The 25,564-nt window shown below is 45.8% G+C and overlaps 1 protein-coding gene across 1 annotated transcript in view; it reads right to left on the bottom strand.

Annotated features, from left to right (window-relative positions):
- The window catches only part of ptprga (protein tyrosine phosphatase receptor type Ga), a 290,375-nt gene that overhangs the window by 97,516 nt on the left and 167,295 nt on the right, over nucleotides 1-25,564 (bottom strand). Inside the window, exon 4 of the mRNA XM_077202673.1 lies at nucleotides 24,988-25,136. Within this exon, the coding sequence (XP_077058788.1) occupies nucleotides 24,988-25,136 (149 nt within the window). The remainder of the gene's footprint in view (nucleotides 1-24,987; nucleotides 25,137-25,564) is intronic.

Here is a 25,564-nt window from a genome sequence, read left to right as displayed (position 1 = left end):
CAGAGGGTCAACGGTCCAGTGGCAGGGACGTGGTCAGCCCAGTCTTCGATCACGAACCCATGCAGGTGGGTCGAGCTCGGCTTTCCCGGGAGGAGAGGGAAAGGCGGAGGTCCCAGGGCCTCTGCCTATACTGTGGAGGTTCGGGACACTTTGCCTACAACTGCCCGGTAAAAGGCCAAGCCCGATAGTAAGTATGAGGCTACTATCGGGTGGGATCTCCGCCGAGAAGACCTCATCCACATCTACCCTCCTTCCGGTAAGACTGAGATGGTCAATTCACCAGCACGACTGTCAAGCACTTCTGGACTCCGGGGCTGAGGGTAATTTTATGGACAGTACTTTTGCACATAGACTTCAGATTCCCCTTAAACCACTCACACAGAGGATTGCAGTACACGCATTAAATGGTCAAGAACTTCCCATCATCTCGCTCATCACCGAAAACATCACACTCATCACCTCAGGCAATCACTCAGAAACTATTTTTTTTTATATACTGGATTCCCCCCTGGCACCTGTAGTTCTTGGACACCCCTGGCTCATTCATCACAACCCTCGTGTGGACTGGCAGCAAAGAGCTATTCTGGAGTGGAGCAAGGAATGTCATAAGTCTTGTCTGATGTCTGCTTGTCCGTCTGTGCCTGTTTTTGTGTTACAGGAGGAGGCAGGGGACTTGTCTAACGTGCCCGAGGAGTACCACGATCTGAAGGAAGTGTTCAGTAAGTCTCGGGCTGCTTCTCTTCCTCCGCATCGTCCCTATGACTGTGCCATAGATTTACTGCCAGGTAAGTCTCCGCCTAAGGGCAAGTTATATTCGCTTTCCAATCCGGAGAGGGAGGCTATGGAGAAATATATTTCTGATTCTCTGGCAACCAGTTTCATCCGTCCTTCCTCTTCTCCGGCGGGGGCGGGGTTCTTTTTTGTGGGAAAGAAGGACGGGTCTCTGCGACCTTGTATTGACTACCGGGGGCTGAATAACATCACGGTAAAGAATACTTATCCTTTGCCGTTAATGTCTTCAGCCTTCGAGAGGTTGCAGGGAGCGTCTGTTTTCACGAAATTGGACTTGCGTAACGCTTATCATCTGGTTCGCATTAGGGAGGGGGATGAATGGAAGACTGCCTTTAACACCCCCAGGGGGCACTTTGAATACTTGGTCATGCCCTTCGGGCTGTCCAACTCTCCAGCAGTCTTCCAGGCACTGGTCAATGACGTGTTGCGAGACATGATAGATCAGTTCATATATGTTTACCTGGATGACATATTGATATTTTCCTCGTCTCTCCAGGAACATGTGCAACACGTTCGACGAGTGCTTCAGAGGTTGCTAGAGAATGGGCTTTTTGTCAAGGCGGAGAAATGCGATTTTCATGCACAGTCTGTTCCTTTTCTAGGATACATCATTTCGTCTGAGGGAATGCGTGTGGACCCTGAGAAGGTTAAGGCTGTGGTAGAGTGGCCAAGTCCAGATTCTCGTAAGGCCCTGCAGAGGTTTCTGGGGTTCGCCAACTTCTATCGGCGTTTCATTCGCAACTTCAGCCAACTAGCCGCACCTCTGACTGCCTTGACCTCCCCCAGAACTCCGTTCAGGTGGTCAGATACAGCCGAGGCTGTGTTTGCCAAACTCAAGAGCCGCTTTGTTTCAGCTCCCATCCTCGTTGCCCCTGATTCTTCACGTCAGTTCGTGGTGGAGGTCGACGCATCAGAGGTGGGGGTAGGAGCAGTCCTGTCCCAGCGTTCGCCCGCAGACGATAAGATGCATCCTTGCGCGTTTTTTTCTCATCGATTATCCCCAGCCGAACGCAATTACGACATTGGTAACAGGGAGTTGTTGGCAGTCAAGTTAGCGTTGGAGGAATGGCGTCATTGGTTAGAAGGTGCGGGGGTTCCTTTTATCGTCTGGACCGATCACAAGAATCTAGAGTACATCAGAACCGCCAAAAGATTGAACTCCAGGCAGGCTCGGTGGGCACTTTTTTTCGGTCGTTTTGATTTTTCTCTCTCGTACCGCCCGGGTTCTAAGAACATCAAACCCGACTCTTTATCTCGCATTTTTGATCGTTCCGAACGCCCGTCTACTCCCGAGTGCATTTTACCGGAAACCCTATTTGTTTCCACACTCGTATGGGAGATCGAATTGAAGGTCAAGACGGCCTTAGAAGGGGTAATGCCTCCGCCCGGTTGCCCACCGAATCGCTTATTTGTGCCGGAGGGATTACGGTCCGACGTTATACAGTGGGGTCATTGCTCCAACGTGGCTTGTCATCCAGGAGTTAATCGTACTAAGTTTTTAGTCAAGCAACGATTTTGGTGGCCACTTATGGCTCGTGACATCCACAGTTTTGTTTTGGCTTGCTCGGTCTGTGCCACTGGTAAGACTTCCAATCGTCCGCCTGATGGGCTCCTTCAACCGCTGCCTGTCCCTTCGAGACCCTGGTCCCATATCGCTCTAGATTTTGTCACCGCCCTCCCGCCCTCCCAGGGCAACACAGTCGTTTTGACTGTGGTGGACCGGTTCTCGAAGGCGGCTCATTTCATTCCCTTACCCAAATTACCCTCAGCTAAGGAGACAGCGTTGACAGTCATTGACCACATCTTTCGCTTACATGGCCTCCCGATGGACGTGGTCTCTGACAGAGGACCCCAGTTTGTGTCCAAATTTTGGCAAGAATTTTGTAAGTTACTGGGGGCGACGGTTAGTCTGTCCTCAGGGTTCCACCCCCAGAGCAATGGTCAGACCGAGAGAGCCAACCAAGATCTGGAAAGGGTGTTGCGATGTTTGGTTTCTAAGAATCCTTCCTCTTGGAGTCAACAGATTTCCATGGTGGAGTACGCCCACAATACGTTACCAGTGTCGGCTACGGGCCTATCTCCGTTTGAGTGTAGTTTAGGTTACCAGCCACCTATTTTTCCTAGTCTGGAATCCGAGGTCGCGGTCCCCTCCGCTCACGCCTTAATCCAGAGGTGTCACCGCACTTGGACTAGAGCCCGTGAGGCTCTACTCCAAGTGGGGGCGCGCACCAAGGCTAAGGCCGATCGCCACCGGTCAAAGCCTCCCGTATACGTCGTTGGTCAAAAAGTGTGGCTTTCAACTAAGAACATTCCTCTCCGATCCGTCTCTAATAAGCTTGCCCCCAAATTCATTGGCCCGTTCACTGTCACCAAGATCATTAGTCCGGTGACAGTCCGCCTTAGTTTACCTCCAGCGTACAGGAGGGTTCACCCCGTTTTCCATGTTTCAAAAATCAAGCCTGTGTTTCATGCTCGCATTAATCCGCCAGTCCCGGTTCCCCCCCCGCCGCGTCTCGTAGATGGGGAGACCACCTATTCGGTAAATCGCATTCTGGATTCTAGACGGAGGGGACGTGGATTTCAGTACTTGGTGGACTGGGAAGGTTACGGTCCGGAGGAGAGAAGTTGGGTTCCGGCTAGAGACATCCTGGATCACTCTCTGATCGATGATTTCAATCGACAGGTAAGGGAGTCTGGGAACGCCAGGAGGCGTTCCTAGGAGAGGGGGTACTGTCACGGTATACAAGTTCATTGTTTCCTTCTCGTCTCGTGTTTATGTTGTTGTATGAAAGCACGTGTGTAGTGGGCGTGAATGAGTGTCATTCCTTGATCCGCTCCAGCTGATCGTCATCACATCACCAGCTGCAGCCGATCTCATCTCACCATATATTCTCACAGTTCTCTCATCTCCTTTGTCAGATCGTTGGATGTTGTCTCTCCGTGTGGTGTTCCTGTCGGATTCGTTGGATGTTTGTCTCTCCGTGTGGTATTCCTGTTGGATTTGTCGTCGTCTCTTCGTTGGATTGTCGTTTGGGTTTCCACTGCACTTCACGGGTTCGTCTTCGACCATCGAGGTCCCTGCGTCATCAGTCCACACCCGTGTTCCTGTCTATCTTTTCACTGTTCAATAAAGAACTGAGTTTGACCTGCGATTGCTTCCGTCCTGTTTTTGACAACCATGACAGATACATGCTACCACCTGCGCTTATTTCGTTCTCTCGTCTCTCCCACAGTGAGTTACACACAAACCCGCCTCTCCTCACTCCGGCTGAATAGTGTTGGTGTTAAAGGGCTTCAGTTTCGCCGTTGGCTTGCACGTATTGCGTAAAAAGTTTGTGCTCACACCCAAAGTGCACGCACATAAAGCTGCCTCTAAGTAAACAATTTTGTACTTTCTGTTGCTTATTGCGCTTAAATACACACAATATAATGTCAAACTGCCGGACTTGGCGAGTATTCATGTAAACTCAGTCCATTATGTTTTAAGTGAATGCAAAAAGATTAGAAAGAAAACACATGTGTAACAGTATAATGGATCAGTGTGTCAGGTCTTAAAGTGACAGACGCCTAATAAACTGTTGCCAAATTATGAGATAATATTAAAAATATCTATATGGCCACTTTTACCGATAGAACTTTGGAAAGCCACAAGCCACAGTGGCTGCTGAGCAAAAAGGTTCATTTCAAGCCCTGGTTATTACAGATAGCTGTGGCGGTCAGGAGGCGTTTCAGTTCAATTAAATTTTGGTTCGTAAAACAAATCTATCGCACAGTATGACTTTAGAAGACTTGGAATATAGCTTACAAGTTGTATGGACCACTGCACTGGAACTTTTTTTCTGGAGCTTCGCATCATTCATTTTCATTGGTTGGAAATGTACAGCAAAATCTGCTTTTGAGTGAGAAATGAGTTATTAAATAATTTACAGTATTATCTTTAAGCAGAGCTGAGAGGATTAGACTCTTATTGGTCAAATAATCAAAAATATCAAACAAACATGCAATGGGTAGGGAGTGTGTACAGCTTTGTGAATGATGGGCTTTTCAATTCTATCAAAATACATTTAGATCACTATGACCGTTTGACACAACGCCTTATCACTCTCCAATCTCCTTGAGCCAGTTTGAATATTATTCTGCCATTATTTATTTGGGTAATTTAAATGTTATAATAGCATTTGTTCAGAACAGTGACGGCGACCTCTGTGTGACTGTCATCTCGGATTTCGACACATTGAAAAAGACACGGGTTAAAGATTAATAGACGAAATGCGTGAGGAGTCGATTTTTGTGGCGCCTGACTTATTCATGAGGAAATAAAGGGCCTTTAGCCACGCTAAAGCGTGAGTAAGTGTGTGTGATCTCAGACAGCAATATAAGTGTTATCAGGATAAATGCTGCATGGAGGCTGATGCCCGCCTGATTGAAGATCCTACGCCTTTCTGAATGTGACTGGCATACTAAACACAGATTTACAGTTAAAACACCCGGCCTGAAAGCAGCAGGGCTGCACTTAATCATGCCATTCAGCGGTCTTATTAGAGAACAATTACTAAATGGCAGGCCTTGTAAATCATAAATCATTCATCAAGATGACTCTGAGAAAATGAGTGCAGCATTTTGCAGTGAAACGCCAATGGCTTCCCTCATGTGTATTCATGGGAGTGCAGGTAGACATTGTGCAAAGCTGTTGCTGCCTTCATCTGTCATGAAAAAAAAAAACCAAGACCTGAGCCACCAGAACAGGAAGGACTCTTGGGAAACATATGAGCGTGAATCCTTAAGAAGTACTACATCTGGATCCTGGTTTTGCAGGTGGAGTTATAAATGTGAAGTTGGAATATAGCTACAACTGGCAACTATTAGGGTTATTTTAGCTGTTTAGCCTGCATTACTTAATACGAGCCACATCTAAGTTATTCACAGTCTCATATTTGCCAAATATCTGACTAATTACAATGTTTGGATAATTGTTTTTGTATCTAGATAAGGGGTTTTCAATCCATTTGAACACCAAAGAAGATCCAAAGCAAGGATGCTCTTCAATGGCTGATTGTAATTGATTCCAGTGATGGCAAAGATGAATTTTCAGCAGCCATTACTTCCTTTAGAAATCATTCTGATATACTGATTTGATTCTCAGTTATTATCAATTATTATTGATGCTCATTTATTATTAATGGTTCTTCTTATTGTAAATGTTGAAAACAGATTTTTCTCTGCTTAATATTTTTGTGGAAACCTTCACATTATTTTTGTTTCAGGATTCTTTGATGAATAGACTTAATTGAACAGCATTTATTTGAAATTTGTAACATTATAAATGTATTTACAGTCACTTTTGATCAATTTAATGCGATCAATTTATATATATATAACATACCTACCCCAAACCTTTGAATGGTACTGTATCATGGTTTCCATAAAACTGAAAACTGTTTTCCAAATTTATAAAATAGGAAATATTTTCAAAAAAGCATATTAGATTGATTTCTAAATGATCCTGTGACACTGAAGACTGGAGTAATGATGCTGAAAATATGAAAATAGAAAAGTTATTTAAAATTGTAATAATATTTCACAGTATTACTGTTTTTATACCTACTATACACAAGTTCACTTTTGACAGCCTCAAAATACATTTTGCAAAATCATTCTGTAAATCCCAGTAATGGCATCTTTTATGCCAGAAATGGAAACCATGTGATCATTACAAATATTTCGACTCTATTCCATTTCATTCTTGAGATAAAAAAGAAAAGAAAAATTCATATAATAGCACTACCTCCAGTGTATTTTCAACAAACATCACGCAATCAAATGTTCCTTGATTTCACTTCCCGTCCCACATTGTTGACTTGTCTCATGTCGTCAGGGATGTGGGGGGCATATTATGAACCTTATCAGCGTAGCTCATGAATAATAATAAGGTGATGTAACGTTCACCCAGTAGTCACAACCGATTTGGGGAAGTGGCTGCTAGCCCTAGTAGAATTACCGCTTCCGACTTGATCCATCGTTCAGTTGACTGCTGATGCAACCGGCTGGCAGATGTTTCTGCTTGGTCTAAAAGTCTTAAAGCAGATGGATGTCATTTTGATTACCTAAGTGGTGGTTGAGATTTGGGATCATTCCACCAAGTTTGGCACCTCTGACTTTAATATTTTCTGACATTCAGACACTTTCGGGGAAGAAAAATCATAGTAATAAGAAAATCTGTACAAAAACCCTTCAGTACTGGACCCCTTAAAAAATATGCTTCTGGTTGATGTGCTGGTGCTGGGGTTTATTAATATGACTATGTGCACCTCCACAAGGAGGCACTAGACTATAACTCCCCAAAGACAAACTCAACCCTGCGTTCCTTTGCTCCATTGCCTTCAGTGTCTGTAGAAGTGTCATTTGACAGACATCTGTCACAGCTCATCCTCTTCCACACCCTGTCAACTCTCTCTCACTCACTTCCTCTCTTTCTCTCTCTGGCCTCCTCAGGCTGTTTAGCATGTGTGAGTGAGCAAACTGCTTCAGGAGGGATAGAAAGACATGAAGGGTGAATTTCTGTCTTTATCAAAGTCTACTTCAGCACTTGCTAACCTTGTTCCTGTAGATCCCCCAGAAGACCACATTTTAGAGTACTAATGAACAGATGAGAACCAGGTGTGTTGGATTAGAAGTCATCCAATTAGGTATGTAAAAAACAACATATATTCATATTGATTCTTCGGTTGGTTGTCTGAATGATTAGTCAACTTGCGATTCTTTGATATCCCAGAGGTGCTTTACAAAAGATGGAGCTTCTTGGAGAGTTTACCACTCTGACAGTATACAAGCCCATTAAAGCACAGTGAAATCTTTTTTTTTTAAGTTCCTTAATTCATATTCTAGCATCAAAGAAAAATCAACAAAAAATAGTAAAGCTAAATAAATGATCAAAAATCAAACCAAGTTGCAAATTTAACTTATGCATAAAATTGGAATATCACATAAGACATTAGCAAATAAAGAACCGTTTCCATCCAGTAAATCAAAGAGAACGAAATCATCACTTCCTGATAAACTGACACTAAATATCACTAAGAAAAGTAGGAGAAGCCACTGTATATAGCCTACTAACTTTCGCAAATGACTTGCGCCTCAGAGCGTGCAGATGAAATGCAATAAACGCGCCCTTGCTATCCTGCTGTTTGCGAAGGCAGTCATGTAAGACAGTTCTGGAAGATAATTATACCAAACCACTTTGACACCAGATTTTGCTCAGGTATTTCAGAACAACCAAAACAACATTTCAGATCCTGTGAAACGAGATCGGTTCACTGGTTAGTCCAGTTATGCGTCCCATCGTGCAGTCACATGACTTTTTGATGCGCATCGAAGAATTTAATTGATAAATGTGTTTCCATCGTAGTTTATATGCATGTTTTCTTATCGGATTAAACATTTTATTATCTGACTCAATTGAATGCATACATTTTTATTTTTAGATTTTATGGTCATCTTGGCGTTTCCATGCAGCGACATCCCAAAATGCGCATAAAAATAGGTGGATGGAAACATAGCTATTGATCCATTAATAATGTTAAGAATGGTGAATGTCTAGTCGACAATAACATATCAAAACCACGTGAAGTCAACTCAGAAACGTTATCAAGAACAACTACTTTTGTTCGCTTGCATCACATACATGTCATCAGAGGCACAGAAGTGATCTGAGAAGGGAATAGTATAAACCATATCAGCTTAGCTCATTAATATGGATTAGGGGAAAACATTCACCTAATTAATTCTCATGAGCCCCAATGTATTTTCTGAAACGCTGTTATATGGGCATTTTATAAGACATTTTATGATTAACTCTAACTGCTTGTACATTGATGAAACTGGTTGGCAGATGCTTTTGAACGTACTCATAGTCATTTAACTTGACCGGCTGAACTTTTTTTCCCCCTCCAAGCTAAACAAAAGTCTTAAAATTATTATTTCTAAAAAGTAGTGTACTTCTAATCAGATAGGCTAGATGAATGTGGATCTGAGTAAAGACCGATTCCTTTCCTAAATCCCTCAAGTTTGTTTTTTTAGCTCAACAAAACACTCTGGAGGAAGGCCTTTTGTCGACGCCATGAAGACCCTGGATTACCATACATCTGGAGGGTCCGCTTGACGGACAAGTGAAGGATGGCGAGCGCTCTCCCCAGTGATAATGACAGTGATCTGGCAGCTCTCAGATTGAAGTCAAGGGCCACTGGGTGCTCTGTCAAAAGAAGCAGTGCTGTCGGTCAGGCTCTGAACAGCCCTCCACAGGGGGCAGCGTTTAATTACCTCAGGTCTCCAGTCGACTCTCCAGCTAAAACAAAAGTAATTGCCACACTTGAAAAAAAACAAACATGAAAAACATCTGTGATTAACAGGGCCGGGGCGACCAATGCAGAATACTTTGTGGAGGAGTAATCTGTATGCAAAGAGGGAGCGCTTGGCAGTGTGCGGTTCCTTGGAAATCTCAGTGTGATGATCTAAGCGGAGCTGTAATATTACTTTGTGCAGATATGAGACGAACAAAAACAAATCAACAAATAAACAAGTTCCACATTTGTCTGGCTCACACTGACTGATCCAAACAATCAATAACAAACAGCAGCTTTTAGCATCTTCTGTGAAATCGAACGTCTTGAAAACCAATGACTCCTGTCCAGGGGTACATATACCATATTAGGAAGTATAATAAATATTAGGAAATATTAGGAAATATTTATTAGATTTGAATAGATTAAAATAAATATTTGTAATAAAAAGTTCTTATAAAAAATGAATTTAAAGGAAATAAAAAAAATGTGTGTTGTGTAATATGAGTTTTATAATTTTATACAGCTGCTAGTCCTCAAATCTGATCATGACTACTGAAGTTAAAGGGGTGGTAAAACATGATTTTCCTTTTCTAACTTTAGCTAGTGTGTAATGTTGCTGTTTGAGCATAAACAACATCTGCAAAGTTACAACGCTCAAAGTTCAAAGCAAAGGGAGATATTTGCTGTTCCCTTTCGTAGTCACTCCGAGTTACGTCGGATGACGACGAATGGGGGTTTCGCTTAGAACACCTATCGACTTCGAGTATTACAAAACGAGCCAATGGCGATGAAATGCCATGGGTCTGCGGAATTTGCATAGCGTATCTCCGCCCCACCGCGTGGGTATAAAGGAGGACGCCGGCAACATGCAGGTATGTTTTCGCTTCGGAGCCAAGAATATTTCTTCACTCCACAATCATCTCTGACTTCGCTCTATGAGACGAGCTTCTCTCTCCGGTGTTGGTGTGACGGCGATCTGCAGCGAGCTCACAGTGCCTGCTGATCTGTGCAGTGATCTGCCAGTGTGTGTGTGTCTCCCTGTGCGCTTCAACATCGCGGAGTTTTTTTCTCCTCTCATAAAAGAGCTCGCACGCGGCACGTCTTTTTAAAGACGGCTCGCCCGTGCATTTCTGGTTGCAGCGGACTGGTATCGGACTCTGATGGGCACGAGCGCTGTCTAGTGTGTTTGGGCTTTGATCATGCTTGAACAGCGCTCGTGGATGACTCATGTTCTCTCTGGGAACGTGATCATCGCGTCATATATAGGTCGAGACTCGGTGAACTCGCAAGAGTGAGAGTCCCCTCATCCACTACCCGATCTTCGGCTGGTGGACAGGGTGACCTGAGGGTGTTGGTCTGGAACAAGGCGCCGACTCTGTGTCCACGCCCCAGCCCCCCCTCTTTAATGACGGTGCCCGCTAGCGAACTGATGATTCCACGAGTCTACCCACGGGTGGCCCGTGTGTTTTCATTTGAAGCTACAGAGGATGATGCTGTGTCTGTAGCAGCATCACTAGGTGGGCTTGATTCTTCTGGAAATGACGACTCTTCACAGCTGCCACCCCTTGGTGTGCATACGGCTGTGCCTGAGTCTGATCCGGAGATGATGGCCATGCTTTCCCGGGACGATTGGTTTTTGGGTGAGGCCGCCGACGCGTCCACGGCAAACCCCAATATCTTTCCTCCCGGACGTGCATGATGAGTTCACGGGTCCTCTCGTTGGTCTCATCCGCCTTTCCTCCCCTCAGGGGCCGCTGCCCATGGGTACACTGGGGTTCCCCCGGTTGAACGCTCTGTTGCCATGCTACTGTGTCCTCAGAGTGCTTCCCGGCGCAATCCTAAGCACCCGTCCAAGCCTGTAGTTCTTTTCGTCACAGTAATCTGTGGCGAAATCCTATAGTGCCACAGGACAGGCAGCTGCCTCACTGCATCCCATGACCGTTCTGCTGGTCTACCTGACCCAGACGCTCATGGACATGCAGGAGGGCGGGACTGACCCGAGGCTCTTCAGTGAGCTGCGCGCCGCCACTGACCTTGCTCTCCGAGCGACGAAAGTGGCCGTACGCTCTCGGAGTCAGGTGATGTTCACCAGTTTGGGGCTGACCGGTCTGATGTGCAAGATGTCGGGCGGACCCGTCTGCTCGACACCCCATCTCCCAGGTCGGCCTCTTCGGCGGTGCGGTTGAGTGCTTCTGCCCACAGTTCTCAACCGCCCGTGAGCAGATTGAGGTTATTCTGCCCGACGGCCCCGCCGTCCGCTCAGATCCCTCAGTCTGCCCACCGCCGAAGGCTCCCTCCCACGGTTCCAACCCCGCCCGTTCACCCGGGCCTGGCTCTGGAAGACCGTAGGGGGATGCCTCAGCCCTCTCCAGCCCCGCACCCCGCTAAACGCCGGGTTAAGCGGCACTTTTGAGATGGGCTGCTCAGAGATGAGACTCAGTTCTTTCCAGGAGTTGGTAGCAGGGCCACTCCTTTCCCCGGTGGAGGGCTGGGGAAGAATCCTTATTCAGGAAGAACTGACTCTCTCCTCTCTGAGCATACAGAGTTCTCGGACGACACAGAGCGCCGCCCACAAGCCGTGCTCTCCTCTTCCCCCTCTGCCCCAGAGGTGGTTGACACGGCGTGCCGTCCACGGACCGTTTCGCCCCTGTCCCCCTCTGTCGCCAGACCCCTGACAGAGCAGGCCCCCGTGGAACGCTGGTCCTTCCCTGGCCTCCTCTGTCAGGGTGCGGTTATGACCTTGCCCCCACACCGGGCCGCTATGCCGCCCTCGTCTGGGCTGGTCATTTCCGCTTCGCTGCACCACCGGGGGGACGTCTGTGGTTCTTCACTCCGCTGGCACAGTTGGGAGCCTGCACTAGAGCTCCCTATCTGTTCCGCTGGGTCGTGCGAACCATCGGCTCGGCTATGCGATTCAGTTCGCACGGTCTCCTCCCGTCTTCACGGGAGTCCGCTCCACTTTCGTCGGTGGCTATGCCCCTATCATGAGAGCGGAGGTTGCTCCCTACTGGCGAAGGGTGCGATTGAGACTGTCCCTCCAGCCGAGATGAGGTCCGGGTTAACAGTCCCTACCTCATTGTCCCGGAGAAGTCTGGTGGGTTACGGTCAATCCTGGACCTATGCATCTGAACCGCTCCCTTCTCAGGCTGCCGTTCAAGATGCTCCTGGCCAAACGCATTTCTGGATGTGTGCGGCCACAGGATTGGTTTGCAGCGATCGACCTGAAGGACGCCTACTCTTATGTCTCCGTTCTCCTTCGACTCAGACCGTACCTACGTTCTGCTGTCAGGGCGCGCGCATGTCAGTACGCTGTTCTCCCATTCGGGCTAGCCCTGTCTCCTCGCGCCTTCACAAGGTTGTTGAGGCAGCCCTTGTTCCTCCATGGGAGCACGGGGTTCGCATCCTGAACTATCTCGGTGACTGGCTGTCTTAAGCTCACTCCTGAGACCAGGTTTGTGAATACAGGGACCCAGTGCTCCGGCACCTAGCTCGTCTGGGCCTTCGGGTCAACTGGGAAAGGAGTAAACTTTGCCCCGTGCAGGGGAGCTCTTTTCTCGGCATGGACTTGGTCGCCTTCTCCACTCAGCCATTAAACAAGAGTGCGGTCCCACTGAAATTGTTTCAGAGGCTCCTGGGGCATATGGCATCTGCAGCTGCGGCAACGCCGCTCGGATTGCTTCATATGAGACCGCTTCAGCTGTGGCTTCGCGATCGAGTCCCGAGGTGGGCATGGCATCATGGCACGCTCCGAGTTACAGTAACTCCGACCTGTCGTCAGACCTTCACCCCGTGGTGGAACCTCAGTTTCTACGGGCCGGTGTTCCCCTAGAACGAGTTTCCAGGCATGTTGTTGTCTCCACAGATGCCTCTTCCACGGGCTGAGGCGCCATGTGCAACGGACATGCTGCCGCGGGCTCCTGGACAGGACCCCAGCGCCTTCTGCTTGTCAATTGCCTCGAGTTGCTGGCAGTACGCCTTGCCCTGCACCGTTTCCTCACGTTGCTCAGGGGTCAACACGTACTAGTCCGTTCAGACAATACCGCGACTGTAGCGTACATCAACCGTCAGGGTGGTCTACGCTCCCGCCGTATGTCGCAACTCGCACGCCACCTCCTCTTATGGAGTCAGAAGCACCTGAGGTCCCTTCGTGCTATCTACATTCCGGGAGATCGGAACTTTGCAGCCGACGAGCTGTCACGGTTTCGGCCCATCTCCTGCGAATGGAGACTCCATCCCCAGTCGGTTCAGCTGATTTGGGACCAGTTCGGGGACGCACAGATAGATCTGTTTGCCTCTCACGACTCGACCCATTGCGCCCTGTTCTATCCCCTGACTGAGGGCTCTCTCGGCACGGATGCACTGGCGCACAGCTGGCCGCGGGGCCTACGCAAATATGCGTTTCCCCCAGTGAGCCTTCTCGCACAGACCTTGTGCAAGATCAAGGAGGACGAGGAGCAGCTCATTCTGGTTGCGCCGTATTGGCCCACCCGGACCTGGTTCTCCGAACTGGTACTCCTCGCGACAGTACCTCCTTGGCCAATTCCTCTGAGGAAGGATCTCCTTTCTCAGAGACGGGGCACCCTTTGGCACCCTCGACCCGATCTCTGGAGGCTCCACGTGTGGCTCCTGGACGGGACGAGTCAGGTTTGAGTTCCCTGCCACCAGCGGTGGCGGCTACCATCACTTCCGCTAGAGCATCGTCCACGGGACATGTCTATGCGTTGAAGTGGAACCTCTTCGTCAACTGGTGCTCTTCTCGTCGAGAAGACCCCAGGAGATGCTCGATCTCTGTCGTGCTTTCCTTCCTGCAAGATGGGTTGGAGCGAAGGCTGTCTCCCTCCACCCTGAAGGTGTATGTGGCCGCTATCGCCGCATATCACGAAGCAGTTCAAGGTAAGTCTCTGGGGAAGCACGACCTGATCGTCAGGTTCCTGAGAGGAGCGAGGAGACTGAATCCTCCTCGCCCTCCTCTCGTTCCCTCTTGGGACCTCTCAGTGGTCTTAAATGCCCTGCAGAGGGCTCCCTTTGAGCCTCTGCAACCAGTTGAGCTTAAGTTCCTGTCTATGAAGACAGCGCTCCTGGTTGCATTGGCCTCCATCAAGAGGGTAGGGGACCTGCACGCATTCTCCGTTGACGAAGCGTGCCTGGAATTCGGGCCCGGTCACTCTCACGTGATCCTGAGACCCCGGCCTGGATATGTGCCCAAGGTTCCCACCACTCCCCTCCGGGACCAGGTGGTGGACCTGCAAGCGCTGCCCCGGGAGGAGGCAGACCCAGCCTTGGCACTGCTCTGTCCAGTACGCGCTCTCCGCGCTTACGTAGACAGAACGCAGTGTTTCAGGACCTCAGACCAGCTCTTTGTCTGTTATGGTGGGAGACTGAAGGGAAAGGCTCTCTCAAAGCAGAGGTTGTCTCACTGGATAGTGGACGCCATTGCTTTGGCTTACCAACAGCAAGGCCGACCGTGCCCCCTTGGTGTGACAGCCCACTCCACTCGGAGTGTGGCTTCCTCTTGGGCTCTAGCACATGGCGCCTCGCTGGCAGACATTTGTAGAGCTGCAGGCTGGGCGACACCCAACACATTCGCCAGATTCTATAATCTCCGAGTGGAGCCTGTGTCCTCTCGTGCTGGACCCGCTCAGGTGTCTTCGCTTGCTCGCCATTCCACTCCACGGACTGGATACGTGCGATTATTCCTTAGGTGAGCCTTCCTCTTTGAAGCCCTGAGTTCCTCCTGCACTGTTGACGCTGGCGCCAGTGTCTATTGCCTGGGCGTCGGCTAGGTGCCTCCGTGTGCATGGTTCCTCCCTGAGTAACCCCCACATGTGTATTTCCACTGTAAGCCTCCTTGAGCATGTGTCTTTCCCTTGGCAAGCCATCTTGCCCTCCTGGAGTTGAAAGTTGCCACCCCTCGGGCTGGTCACTTCAGTGTTCACCCATATGTAGCCCTCCGGCCATATGTGTATCTTAAGTCCTCCCTACGGGTAGGCATGCTGCGGCATATCTCCTCTGAGATATGCTTCCCAGTGTACCTTGGTATTCCTGTGTTAAGTAGGACTCCTTCGTCTGTGCCAGTATCACGACAAGGGGATCAGACTTTCGCAGGGCACTGGAAGACAGCTGTGAAGGTGGCGTGATTTCACGGGGACCCCCATTCGTCGTCATCCGACGTAACTCGGAGTGACTACGAAAGGGAACGTCTCGGTTACGTATGTAACCCTCGTTCCCTGAGTAGGGAACGGAGACGTTACGTCTCCCTGCCACTTCCGCTGTACCGCTGGGCAGACGCCTGAGTTCAGTCTCGGCTCCTCAGCGAAGACATACCTGCATGTTGCCGGCGTCCTCCTTTATACCCACGCGGTGGGGCGGAGATACGCTATGCAAATTCCGCAGACCCATGGCATTTCATCGCCATTGGCTCGTTTTGTAATACTCGAAGTCGATAGGTGTTCTAAGCGAAACCCCCATTCGTCGTCATCCGACGTAACGTCTCCGTTCCCTACTCAGGGAACGAGGGTTACATACGTAACCGAGACGTTAAATAAATCAATTTCTAAGGACTACAGCAAACGGTCGGTAGGGACTACACGACATTCCTCCAGGGTTGCTGACATCACTAACCCCTAAACCCCTCCTCCAAGAATACTGAATAAGGGGGGCGAGGCCATTTTTGCTTTGGAGAAGAGTTGTTGTGGTTTACTAGGCTGTTGTTGCCGCAATGCCGCAGCAATGCCGTCGAAACGCTGTTATTTTCATCCGGATTGCAGGTCCACTTTGTTCAGCCTTCCTAGGGACGGGGGAGTTAGGGATCAATGGTTAAAATGTATTTTTAACTCGGTCCCTCATAATTATTACTCAAATCTCGCTCTCTGTGCTGCACATTTTACGGAGGAAAGCTTCCACAATCTTCGCGAGTTCAATGCAGGATTCGCACAACGACTTGTGCTGAAAGATGGAGCAGTTCCAACTTTAAGAACAGAAGCTGTTGTTTACGGCCCACAACCTGTAAGTACAGTATGATTTATTTTTCGTCTATGTGTTATCCTGCAATAGTTCGTATTGTTAATTGTACGTTGCAACAAGGAAGTAAACAAATGACAACGCTGTTTGGCTCTGCAAACCAGCTTGTTAAATTCTCATTCATACCTAACATTACAAACTTTTTTTAAATCTCAACAGCGAACTTGGAATAAGTGTAAATTATTCTTTGATTAACTTAGAGCTTTTATGTATTGTTTATCTAAATGCCTGTTTATCTACAGGCATGCTAAACATGGTTCTGTGTTTGATTTGGCTTACTTTCTGTAGTAAAGCCAATGTTTAGTGTTCGTTTTGGGTTCTGGCGACAGATATTTGGCTACAATCGTTCTAAAAATACAAAAGTAAAGGTGCCATACAGTCAGTTATGATCTCTATAGTTCCGCAGTCTTTAAAAAAAAAAAAAACATCGAGGACTGTAAGGTTAGTATAATTTTTTAGAACGATTATATATGAAATTCTTGTTAATGAATATGAAGCTTATTTTTTGTAAAACTATAATAATAAGTACAATTTAATTACAGCGTATCTAAAAAGTAATGAGACAGAAACAACAACAAAAGACAAATCTTTATGAAAGTCGTTTAACAGCCGTTCTTGAACAGGTTCTGCTCGATCATCTTCACTAACATTCTCTGGGTCCGATTGATGCCATTGTTTATAATACACCAAAGCACAAACTACCGGTAACAACTACCGTTGTTTCCGAAAAACATGCATTAGACGGTTAGCGAATCACAACACACTAGGCCAGCTAACCAATCTGAGCCCATTGCGTATTTTTGAGGGACTGGCTTCATAGAACCCGGAAACCATCCGACCGTTTTTACAAGGAGGGACGGAGCAGTGTAGAATAAAGGTAAAATATTGAAAAATATTGCAATTTTTTAAAAACGAAGCATGAACACATGTTACAGTGCACCCCACAAACACAATCAAGCCTTCGAAAAAATGTGTTTTACCACCCCTTTAAGGAACTCTTTCTGCAGGGCACTGAATCATTTTCAACTTTTTGTTTTCAAAAAACCTTTCACAGATTTTTTCAGGAATAAGGTTCACATTTTATTAATTCATTCTCTTGTTCTAGTTGTTATAGGTCTGGTTGCAGCAACGAGGAAACATGATCTATATGCAGCAGTCTTTATTAATCATAAATTCAACCCTACAGAAATACTCAAAATACTAGGAAATCTCTAACACGGGACAGGACAAACAGGCCAAAATCAACGACGCCAGACAACTAGACAGTCAGGCTTAAATACACAGGTAACAGGGAGGAACTAATTAGACTGATTAACAAGATAATTAAAGACACACAGCTGAGCAAAATAAACTAATGAAGACGGTGACCATGGGAGCAAAGGAGTGGCGGGAAACTGAATACAATACAAACAGACATGTAACACTAGTTCAATCGAGGCCATGGTGTGCTAATTTGTTCCCTCATTTGAATTGTTATGTCATGACCACAATTTAACTAAAATGAGGGAATTAAGTCAACAAATTCTTAATTTGTGGCCATGTTATCTTGATTTTCCCCCAGCATGTCATATGACTCATTCATGAATGAAAGTGACTGCCTTTAATCATTCAATCGCACATGACATGCAGAAAAAAAAGAGATATTGTGAATTAAGAATTTGTTCACATGTCTTATGAATCTGTGGCCATGTTTTATTAATTAGTTACATTGTTTTAATTAAAAAGTGTCTATGTCGTACCAATTTGTTCCCTTTCTTCAGTCAATGACTGACGAAATGGGTGACGAAATGGGTGTTTCGCTTAGAAGCCTATCACCAATCGCAAAAAAATGCCATGGATCTGCGGAATTTGCATAGCGCAACTCCGCCCCACCGCGTGAGTATAAAAGGAGGAGCGCGGCAATCTCGCATTACGTTTTTGCTTCGGAGCCAAGAGCTTCTCTTCACTCCTCTGCAAGCCTTTTCTGAGTTCTAATACGACGAGATGAGTGGTTCTTCAGTTTGTTGGTGTGACACCGTATTCCAGCGAGATCACATTGCCTGCTGCTGATCTGTGCAGTGATCTGCCAACAGTGTGTGTGTTTCTCCCTGGGCGCTTCAATACTCTGTTGAGTTTTTCCTCCTCTCTAAAAGAGCTTACACATGGCACGTCTTTTTCAAAGATGTCTCGCCTGTATACTTCTGGGTGCGGTAGACACATTTTGCCGTCTGATGGGCACAATCGCTGCCTGCCTTGTTTGGGTTAAGATCACATCACGCTCAAGCAGCATTTGTGGATGAGTCATGTTCTCATTGCGGGAACATGACCATCGCAGTGTTGTGGTCAAGACTCAATGACCTCCGTAATAGAGGTAGAGTCCCCTCTGCCATACCCCAATCTGTCCCCTCCGCGAGAGGCGAAACTTTGGCTGGTGGCCAGGGTGACCTGAGGGTTACGGTTTGGAACAAAGCCCTGCCGATTCCTACGAGGGCTGTCTCCTTCCACCCTGAAGGTTTACGTGGGTGCGATCTCTGCACACCATGACCTTGTAGAGTCGAAAATGGTGGGACAGCATGACCTGGTCGTCAGGTTCCTTAAGGGGGCGAGGAGACTAAATCCTCCTCGCTCTCCTCTTATACCCTCTTGGGACCTTTGCATTGGTCTTATCTGCCCTGCAGAGAGCTCTCTTTGGGCCGTTGTGATCAGTGGGATTAAGTTCCTGTCTATGAAGACAGCGCTCCTGGTTGCTTTGGCATCCATCATGAGGGTAGGGGACCTGCAGGCATTTTCTGTTAATGAAGTATGCCTGGAATTCGGACAGGCTAACTCTCACGTAATCCTGAGACCCAGGCCTGGATACATGCCCAAGGTTCCCACCACTCCTTTCAGGGACAAGATGGTGAACCTGCAAGCGCTGCCCTTGGAGGAGGCAGACCCAGCCTTGGCACTGCTCTGTCTAGTACGTGCCCTCGTGCTTACATAGACAGAACGCGGTGTTTCAGGACCTCAGACCAGCTCTTTACTTGTTATGATGGGAAGCTGAAGAGAAAGGCTTTCTCCAAGCAAAAGTTGTCTCACTGGATAGTGGACGCCATTGTCTTGGCTTACCAAATGCAGGGTCGACCATGCCTCCTAGGTGTGAAGGCACACTCCACCCGGAGTGTGGCTTCCTCCTGGGCTGTAGAGCATGGCGGCTCACTAACATACATCCCTGGGCGACACCCAACACATTCCGAAAATTCTATAATCTCCGGGTAGAGCCAGTGTCCTCTCCATAGCTGTCAACCCTCCCGTTTTTTCCGGGTTTCTCACGTATTTTAGCTCTTTTCCCGCTGTCTTCCCGTTTTAGTATTTTCCCGTAAAATATCCCGTATTTTTACGCTCTGATTGTGTGAGACGAACAAGCTCGGGCAGATTCGGCTTGAAGTTGTTCATCCTCGGATGCGGCGCCGCAATCGCTGTTACAAAAAAAGCCGTGCACACAGCAAAGCGAAATGTGGTCTTGCGCACCCAACTGGTCATTTTTGCCGCGCGCACCTTCTCGCTCATGCGGACGCGTCGAGTATAAACCATGGTATAAACAAAGCTTAACCCTAACTCCGTGTCAGCGTGCGCTCTGATCTGTAAAGGGGCACAGACCTCTACCAAATCATCTCCTGCAGCAGCCTCCGAACTTCCGAAGCACCACTAACTCCGCCTCCGTTTCCCTCGTAAGCTGATATTAGTATTTAAACATTCTCTATGATAAAAAATGTAACAAATATTTTAATAACACGATTTTGGCGGTTATAGAGTTCTAATGACGGTGTTCAACTATAACCGTCGGTCTCACGGTTACGGTCACACCCCTAACACACACACACACACACACACACACACTGTCTCTCTCTACCTCTCTCTCTCTCACACACACCCACTGTCTCTTTCTCTCTCTCATACACACACACACACACACTGTCTCTTTCTCTCTCTCACATATGTAGGCCTATATGTAGTTATAAACTCTTTAGATTGTTAATGATTAGTGCTTTTTTTTTTTTAAAGTTTGTGGGTAAGAATCGTGTAAAAAAATCCCTTATTTTGGGGATGGATTCCGGGAAATCTCCCTTATTTTCAATGTTCAATGTTGACAGCTATGGTCCTCTCATGTACTTGCTTCCACTAGCCAGTAAGTAGGACCTGCTCGTTGTTATTGCTTGCTGCGCCATTCCACTCCCTGGACTGGATACGTGCGCTATTTCACTCAGATGAGTTCTTCTTAGACCCTGAGTTCCTCCTGCACTGTTGATGTTGTCAACTGTGCATGCCCGGTTGGTCAGCCCTTGTGATTGGCAAGGTGCCTCCATGAGCCCCCATTGGGCAACCCGCACGTGTTTATTTCCATAGTAAGTCTCTTCCGAGCAGGTGTCTTTCCCTTGCCTCAAGATTGAAGCTTTCCACCCTGCGGGCTGGATACCTCTGAGTTCTCCATATGCATCCCGTACTCGGTCACTGACGTAATTCGGACTGACTGAACGAAAGGGAACGTCTCGGTTACGTATGTAACCCTCGTTCCCTGAGCCTGGAGTTTTGGTCTCGGCTCCTCAGCATAACATAATGCGAGATTGCCGTGCTCCTCCTTTTACCTCCAGTCACGCGGTGGGGTGGAGTTGGGCAATGCAAATTACGCAGACCCATGGCATTGTTTTGCCATTGGCTCGTTTTGTAGAACTCGAAGGGGACGGGCTTCTAAGCGAAACCCCTATTTCGTCAGTCACTGACGTAACTCGGAGTGACTGAACGTAAGGGAACGAGGGTTACATATAAAGGGTATAATAATTGCATAAATAATATCTAAATCATACAAAATTATTATTCTAAATAAGCAATACTACAAAGCCAGATGATTTTGTCTTCAAAAATAATTTGCTATGTAGTGACTTTTAATCTGGAGTAGAAACAGGTGGAGTGACTTTATCGCATCAGACATGTGTCACTTTGCTCACAGCTGATTTGGTCCAAGTTCGGTTTGCAACCTCTTACCTGGAACATAACCTGCCCCGGACCAGGTTAGCCGTGGAGCGTAAGTTACTATGGCGATGAACACTGCTAAAAGCCAAACCACTTTCATGGTGCCTAAACCCCAAGGGTTGGTGCAAACTAAACTGAAACATACCTGGCTAGCCACCTAAACCAGCTTCATAGGCCCCTGATCTGTTCAAAAGGAGGAAACACCACTACTTCATTGGGATCATGCAACAGTCATTCTGGTTTCATTTAGTTAGAAACTATTTCCATATAGTTTGAGGTGACTTTAATCATTCTAATGACATGCAAAATCCTATCCAGCATATTATGAGTTAACATTTGTTGGCTTGAAAAAATCTGCCACAAAGAGAATCAAAAAAGACAATACAATAGCAATCAAAACAACAACAATAACAACAACAACAACCATAAAAAAGCCCTCCATCCCTAGTCTTTCAATAATTCTTCAGTGGTTCTAATTAGTGTAATTAATTCAGTTTAATGAGCCCTCTTCTCTCAGTCTACACCCTCTAAATCATGTCATGACCACTTTATAAGGAAACCATATGAGCACTTGCGTTAAATGCATGTTTTTGTAAATGGCTTTAATCCACAGGTGATGCTGTTTGCTATCAGAGTTGCATGAAGGATCTGGGTCTGAGAGCTTTCATGAAGAGAGCACAGCCCAAAACACGTGACGTCACGCCAGGAAAACCACAGAGCTCCACTGCTGATAGCCTTAATTAGCTTTCTGACTCGAATTTGTTTCGTTAATGAGCGTGTTGCTTGTAAGATAGCGTTTTGGCTGATGAAGACTAATTCATAATAGGCCACACTTCACTTCAACTCTGTCTTGTTATTCGGTTTTGTTGTTAACCTTACCTCGTGTTTCTCTTCTTGTCATCTATGTTTCTGCTGCTTCTGTGAAGTTCCAAACTCCTCTTTGTCACGTCTGTCTCTTTGCCTTTTCTTTATTCAGCTATGGTTGTGTAACAGAGTGAAAAGAGCAGCCTCATCTACATTCTCTGAGCTTCAGGCTCAACTCACATCGACTGCAAGACACTAAATGTGACAGACCAAACAAGTCAAACACACTACAGACAGACATCACAGGAACCTAAACACAGATCGCTCTAGTGAGACTGTCCAAAAGCTCAGCTCTATGTGGCTCTGAAGCTACACGATTATCTGATCACTTTTATTTCTTGAAGGAAACACTTGCAAAGACTGTGTTTGCAAATGCAAATTTATAAAATGGAGCGTTGAAAAAATGTATTTATCGTCATACAAACAACCAGTCACTACACTGATTCGAGTCTCACAAGCCATAAATACAATACAAGTTGAGTCACAAATGTGTTTCATTTGCTAAAAAGAACTGCCTCATAAAGGGTCATTCCGTCAGGAATTGGTTGGACTAAAGGCCTTAAGACTTTAAGACTAAAGACTTAAATTTCCACATCCAGATGGGTCTTGCGCGCAGTCGTGTCCACACAGCTTTCAAAGTGTTGTGACTCTTCTGTCTCTTCTGTCTTTCTAGTGCATGCGGTGTTGTACGCACTGGGCTTAAGCTGCTTGTGCTTTATTCACTAAAAAGGGAGTGGCGTTTTGATTCACCGAAAAAGGGAATGGTTCATACTAGTCAGATGTTTGGGAATTGGTAGGATTAGAATGGTAACACTATATGGTTTTGAGTCACTAAAATGATTTGTCTCATTGGGTATTAGTCTGACAATACTGGTTGTGCTGTATAGATTTGATTCACTAATAAGAATTGGCTCATAAGGGTCATTCCATCAAGAATCTGTTAGACTACGCGGTTGTGCTGTTTTGATTCGTTAAAAAGAACTGGCTCACAAGAGTCATTTGTTCAGGAATTGGCAGAATTACAGCGGCCAAACTGCTTTTTCATTCACTAAAAATAACTGACTCATAAGACTATTTTGTTCTGGAATTAGATAGACTAGATTTTGATTCAGTAAAAATAATCATTAACTCAACCGAATGTCGTGTGGTTCCGCTATTTCTTTTTAAAATGCATCTGGTTCTGAATAAACATATTCTCCAAAACCTTATGTAGTAAAATCACTGTAGCGCATTGGCCTCTCACAGCTGCAGTTAGCATTTTAGAGTCTTCTCAAAATAAAGTCACATGATATGATCATTAAAAACATTTAATTAAATTCAGAGTTTTAGACTTATCATCTTCAGATCTGAGATGGTCAGACATGTGGCTTTCGCTGCACTGCATTTCTAGATTTAAAAACTGCCAAACTTCAATTTTATTTTCATAAATATATTTCATAAAAATACATTTCTAATAACTTTACAAAACTTTGAAGCTGAAACTTTCATTATGACAATAGTTAATTCTGACTCTATAATAAACTGCCAAGTGTCTGCTTTCAAATGAGAACATACTTATGCTTTTAGTGCAAAGAGTCCATGAAGTGTATCTGTTTTCGTTTGGGTATGCCGTTTCTGAGTTAATACAATCTATTTAAATTCTTTCTATATTTTTTATAAATGTCTTTTTATTTATTATAAGCAAACAATATCTAAATAGCTGGTAGAATGCAGTAGAAGACCTTAAGTGCCAATGCGATTTGTACTGTGATGACATCATCACACCAAGCCACATCAAACTGCCAATACGAGGGACGTTAATGCAGGCCAACGAACACATATTTTACTCTCTAAATTAGGTTGGGCGGGAGGGCAATAAAATTACAACCACCAAATCAAACAATATTAATTGCACTTAAGGTTGAAAGACATGCAAAACTCTGATCACTTGCATATTTGAGGCTGGGTGATAAAATCGGTCTCAAGTGTGCATGAGAAGTGCCAGGCGGCCATAATGATAAATCAGAATTGCAAAGAGAGACACAAGCAGCCAGTGATCAGACCCAAGAGAGAGAGCTCGTCTCCATAATGCCCTGTTCAATCAATACAGAAACGCCCTTTACACGCTTCTATAACAGACGGCCAAGCATTCCGATCTCCACCCGACCATGATTCTTCCTGCTTTTCTTCAAAGTAAAGACTACCAAAGTCCAGATAAAGCTCATTTTAGACTTCCAAGAGCTGTGGGTCAATGACCTGATGCTCTTTTTTTTCTATTCATTTATTTAAAAAATACATTAAAATGCAGTACACTGATATGAATATCAGAATAAGAATAATTTCTGAATTAAAATTCATGTTGAGAGCATAAAGTCAAAAAAGTCCTAAAAGTCAAAACTTATTAATGGAAAACTTGTGTCTGTCAAATCAAAGTCATAAGACCAATATGAAGAAATAGAAAAGGACCTCAGTAGACCCTTAAGAGTATGTCATGTCAAGATCAATACAGAAATTGTCTTAAAATATCAGATAATTTGACATTTATTATGTAAAGTCAAGCTTAGTTCATTTTGTAATGTCATTTGGTGTGACTCCCCCAAAAAGTTATCTTTATATTTATTTATTGGAATGACAATGTACATGACGATATAATTGTACTTTTTACGTGTTGGTCACACCACATGACAGTTTAGAGTTTAGCACCATTAACTTAAATTCCTTTTTAATCTAGAATTTTCTTCTTTTTTTTATCATGGACACTCTTATACACCAAAACATCAAAGGCAAAATACCCTAAAGCATCACAAATCTGGGGCCATTTGAAATTTATAGCATTCTTCAAATATTGCTTGAATGTTCTTAAGAAGTCCCAAGTAAGAGTGAAATTTAAAAAACAAGTTGGCGTAGCCGGCAAAATAAAGCAAGTAGGCTAGAGTTGTGAGTTGGTGGGGCTGGTTTGTTTAGATATGGAACAGACGTTGGAGAGAGATTAGCTGAGGCTCACCTCCACAGGGAATCTCCTGCCATTGATGCTGTGCTCTGAGCCGTCAGAACCATTGCTCTGGCCCCAGTGGAACTCCACCTTCTCCGCTTTGAAGCGGCCCGGTAACCCGGCTCCTCTCACAAAATAATCGTCCTTCAGGAAGATCGCCACTGTGAGGAGCAGAGAAGAGGAAAGAGAAATAAAGACCACTTTCTTGGCATGTACATTAAACAAATGCATTGCAAGCATTGACTGAAAATAGACTGGAGGACACTTCCTTTCACTATTTTATGATTATTCCTTTAGTTTCCTTAGGGACATGGGCTGAATATTATACACAATTCCTTTCTGCTGTTGCCCTCAGAAGGCCAGGTCTCAAATGAAGCAGTAATTTGCTCAGAGAAGACATTTCCCCCTCACATCATTTCCAATTGCTTTTTATTTATTCCTTTTGTTATTTCATAAAACAAGAGCCTTAAAAAAAATGGGGAACCGAGAGCGAGAGCTCTTCCTTCAAAGAGCATTTAGATTCACAAATTGGTCTTTCGCACCAGGACCGGACTTTAATTAATGGGCGCAACCTTAAATAGCACAGCCT

The sequence above is a fragment of the Siphateles boraxobius genome, unplaced genomic scaffold, assembly GCF_051911475.1.
Source record: "Siphateles boraxobius isolate OS27281-9 unplaced genomic scaffold, OSU_SipBor_1 5, whole genome shotgun sequence".
Classification (NCBI taxonomy): Eukaryota; Metazoa; Chordata; class Actinopteri; order Cypriniformes; family Leuciscidae; genus Siphateles; species Siphateles boraxobius.
The sequence above is the reverse complement of the archived record's forward strand: the minus strand, read 5'-3'. Positions and strand labels throughout refer to the sequence as shown.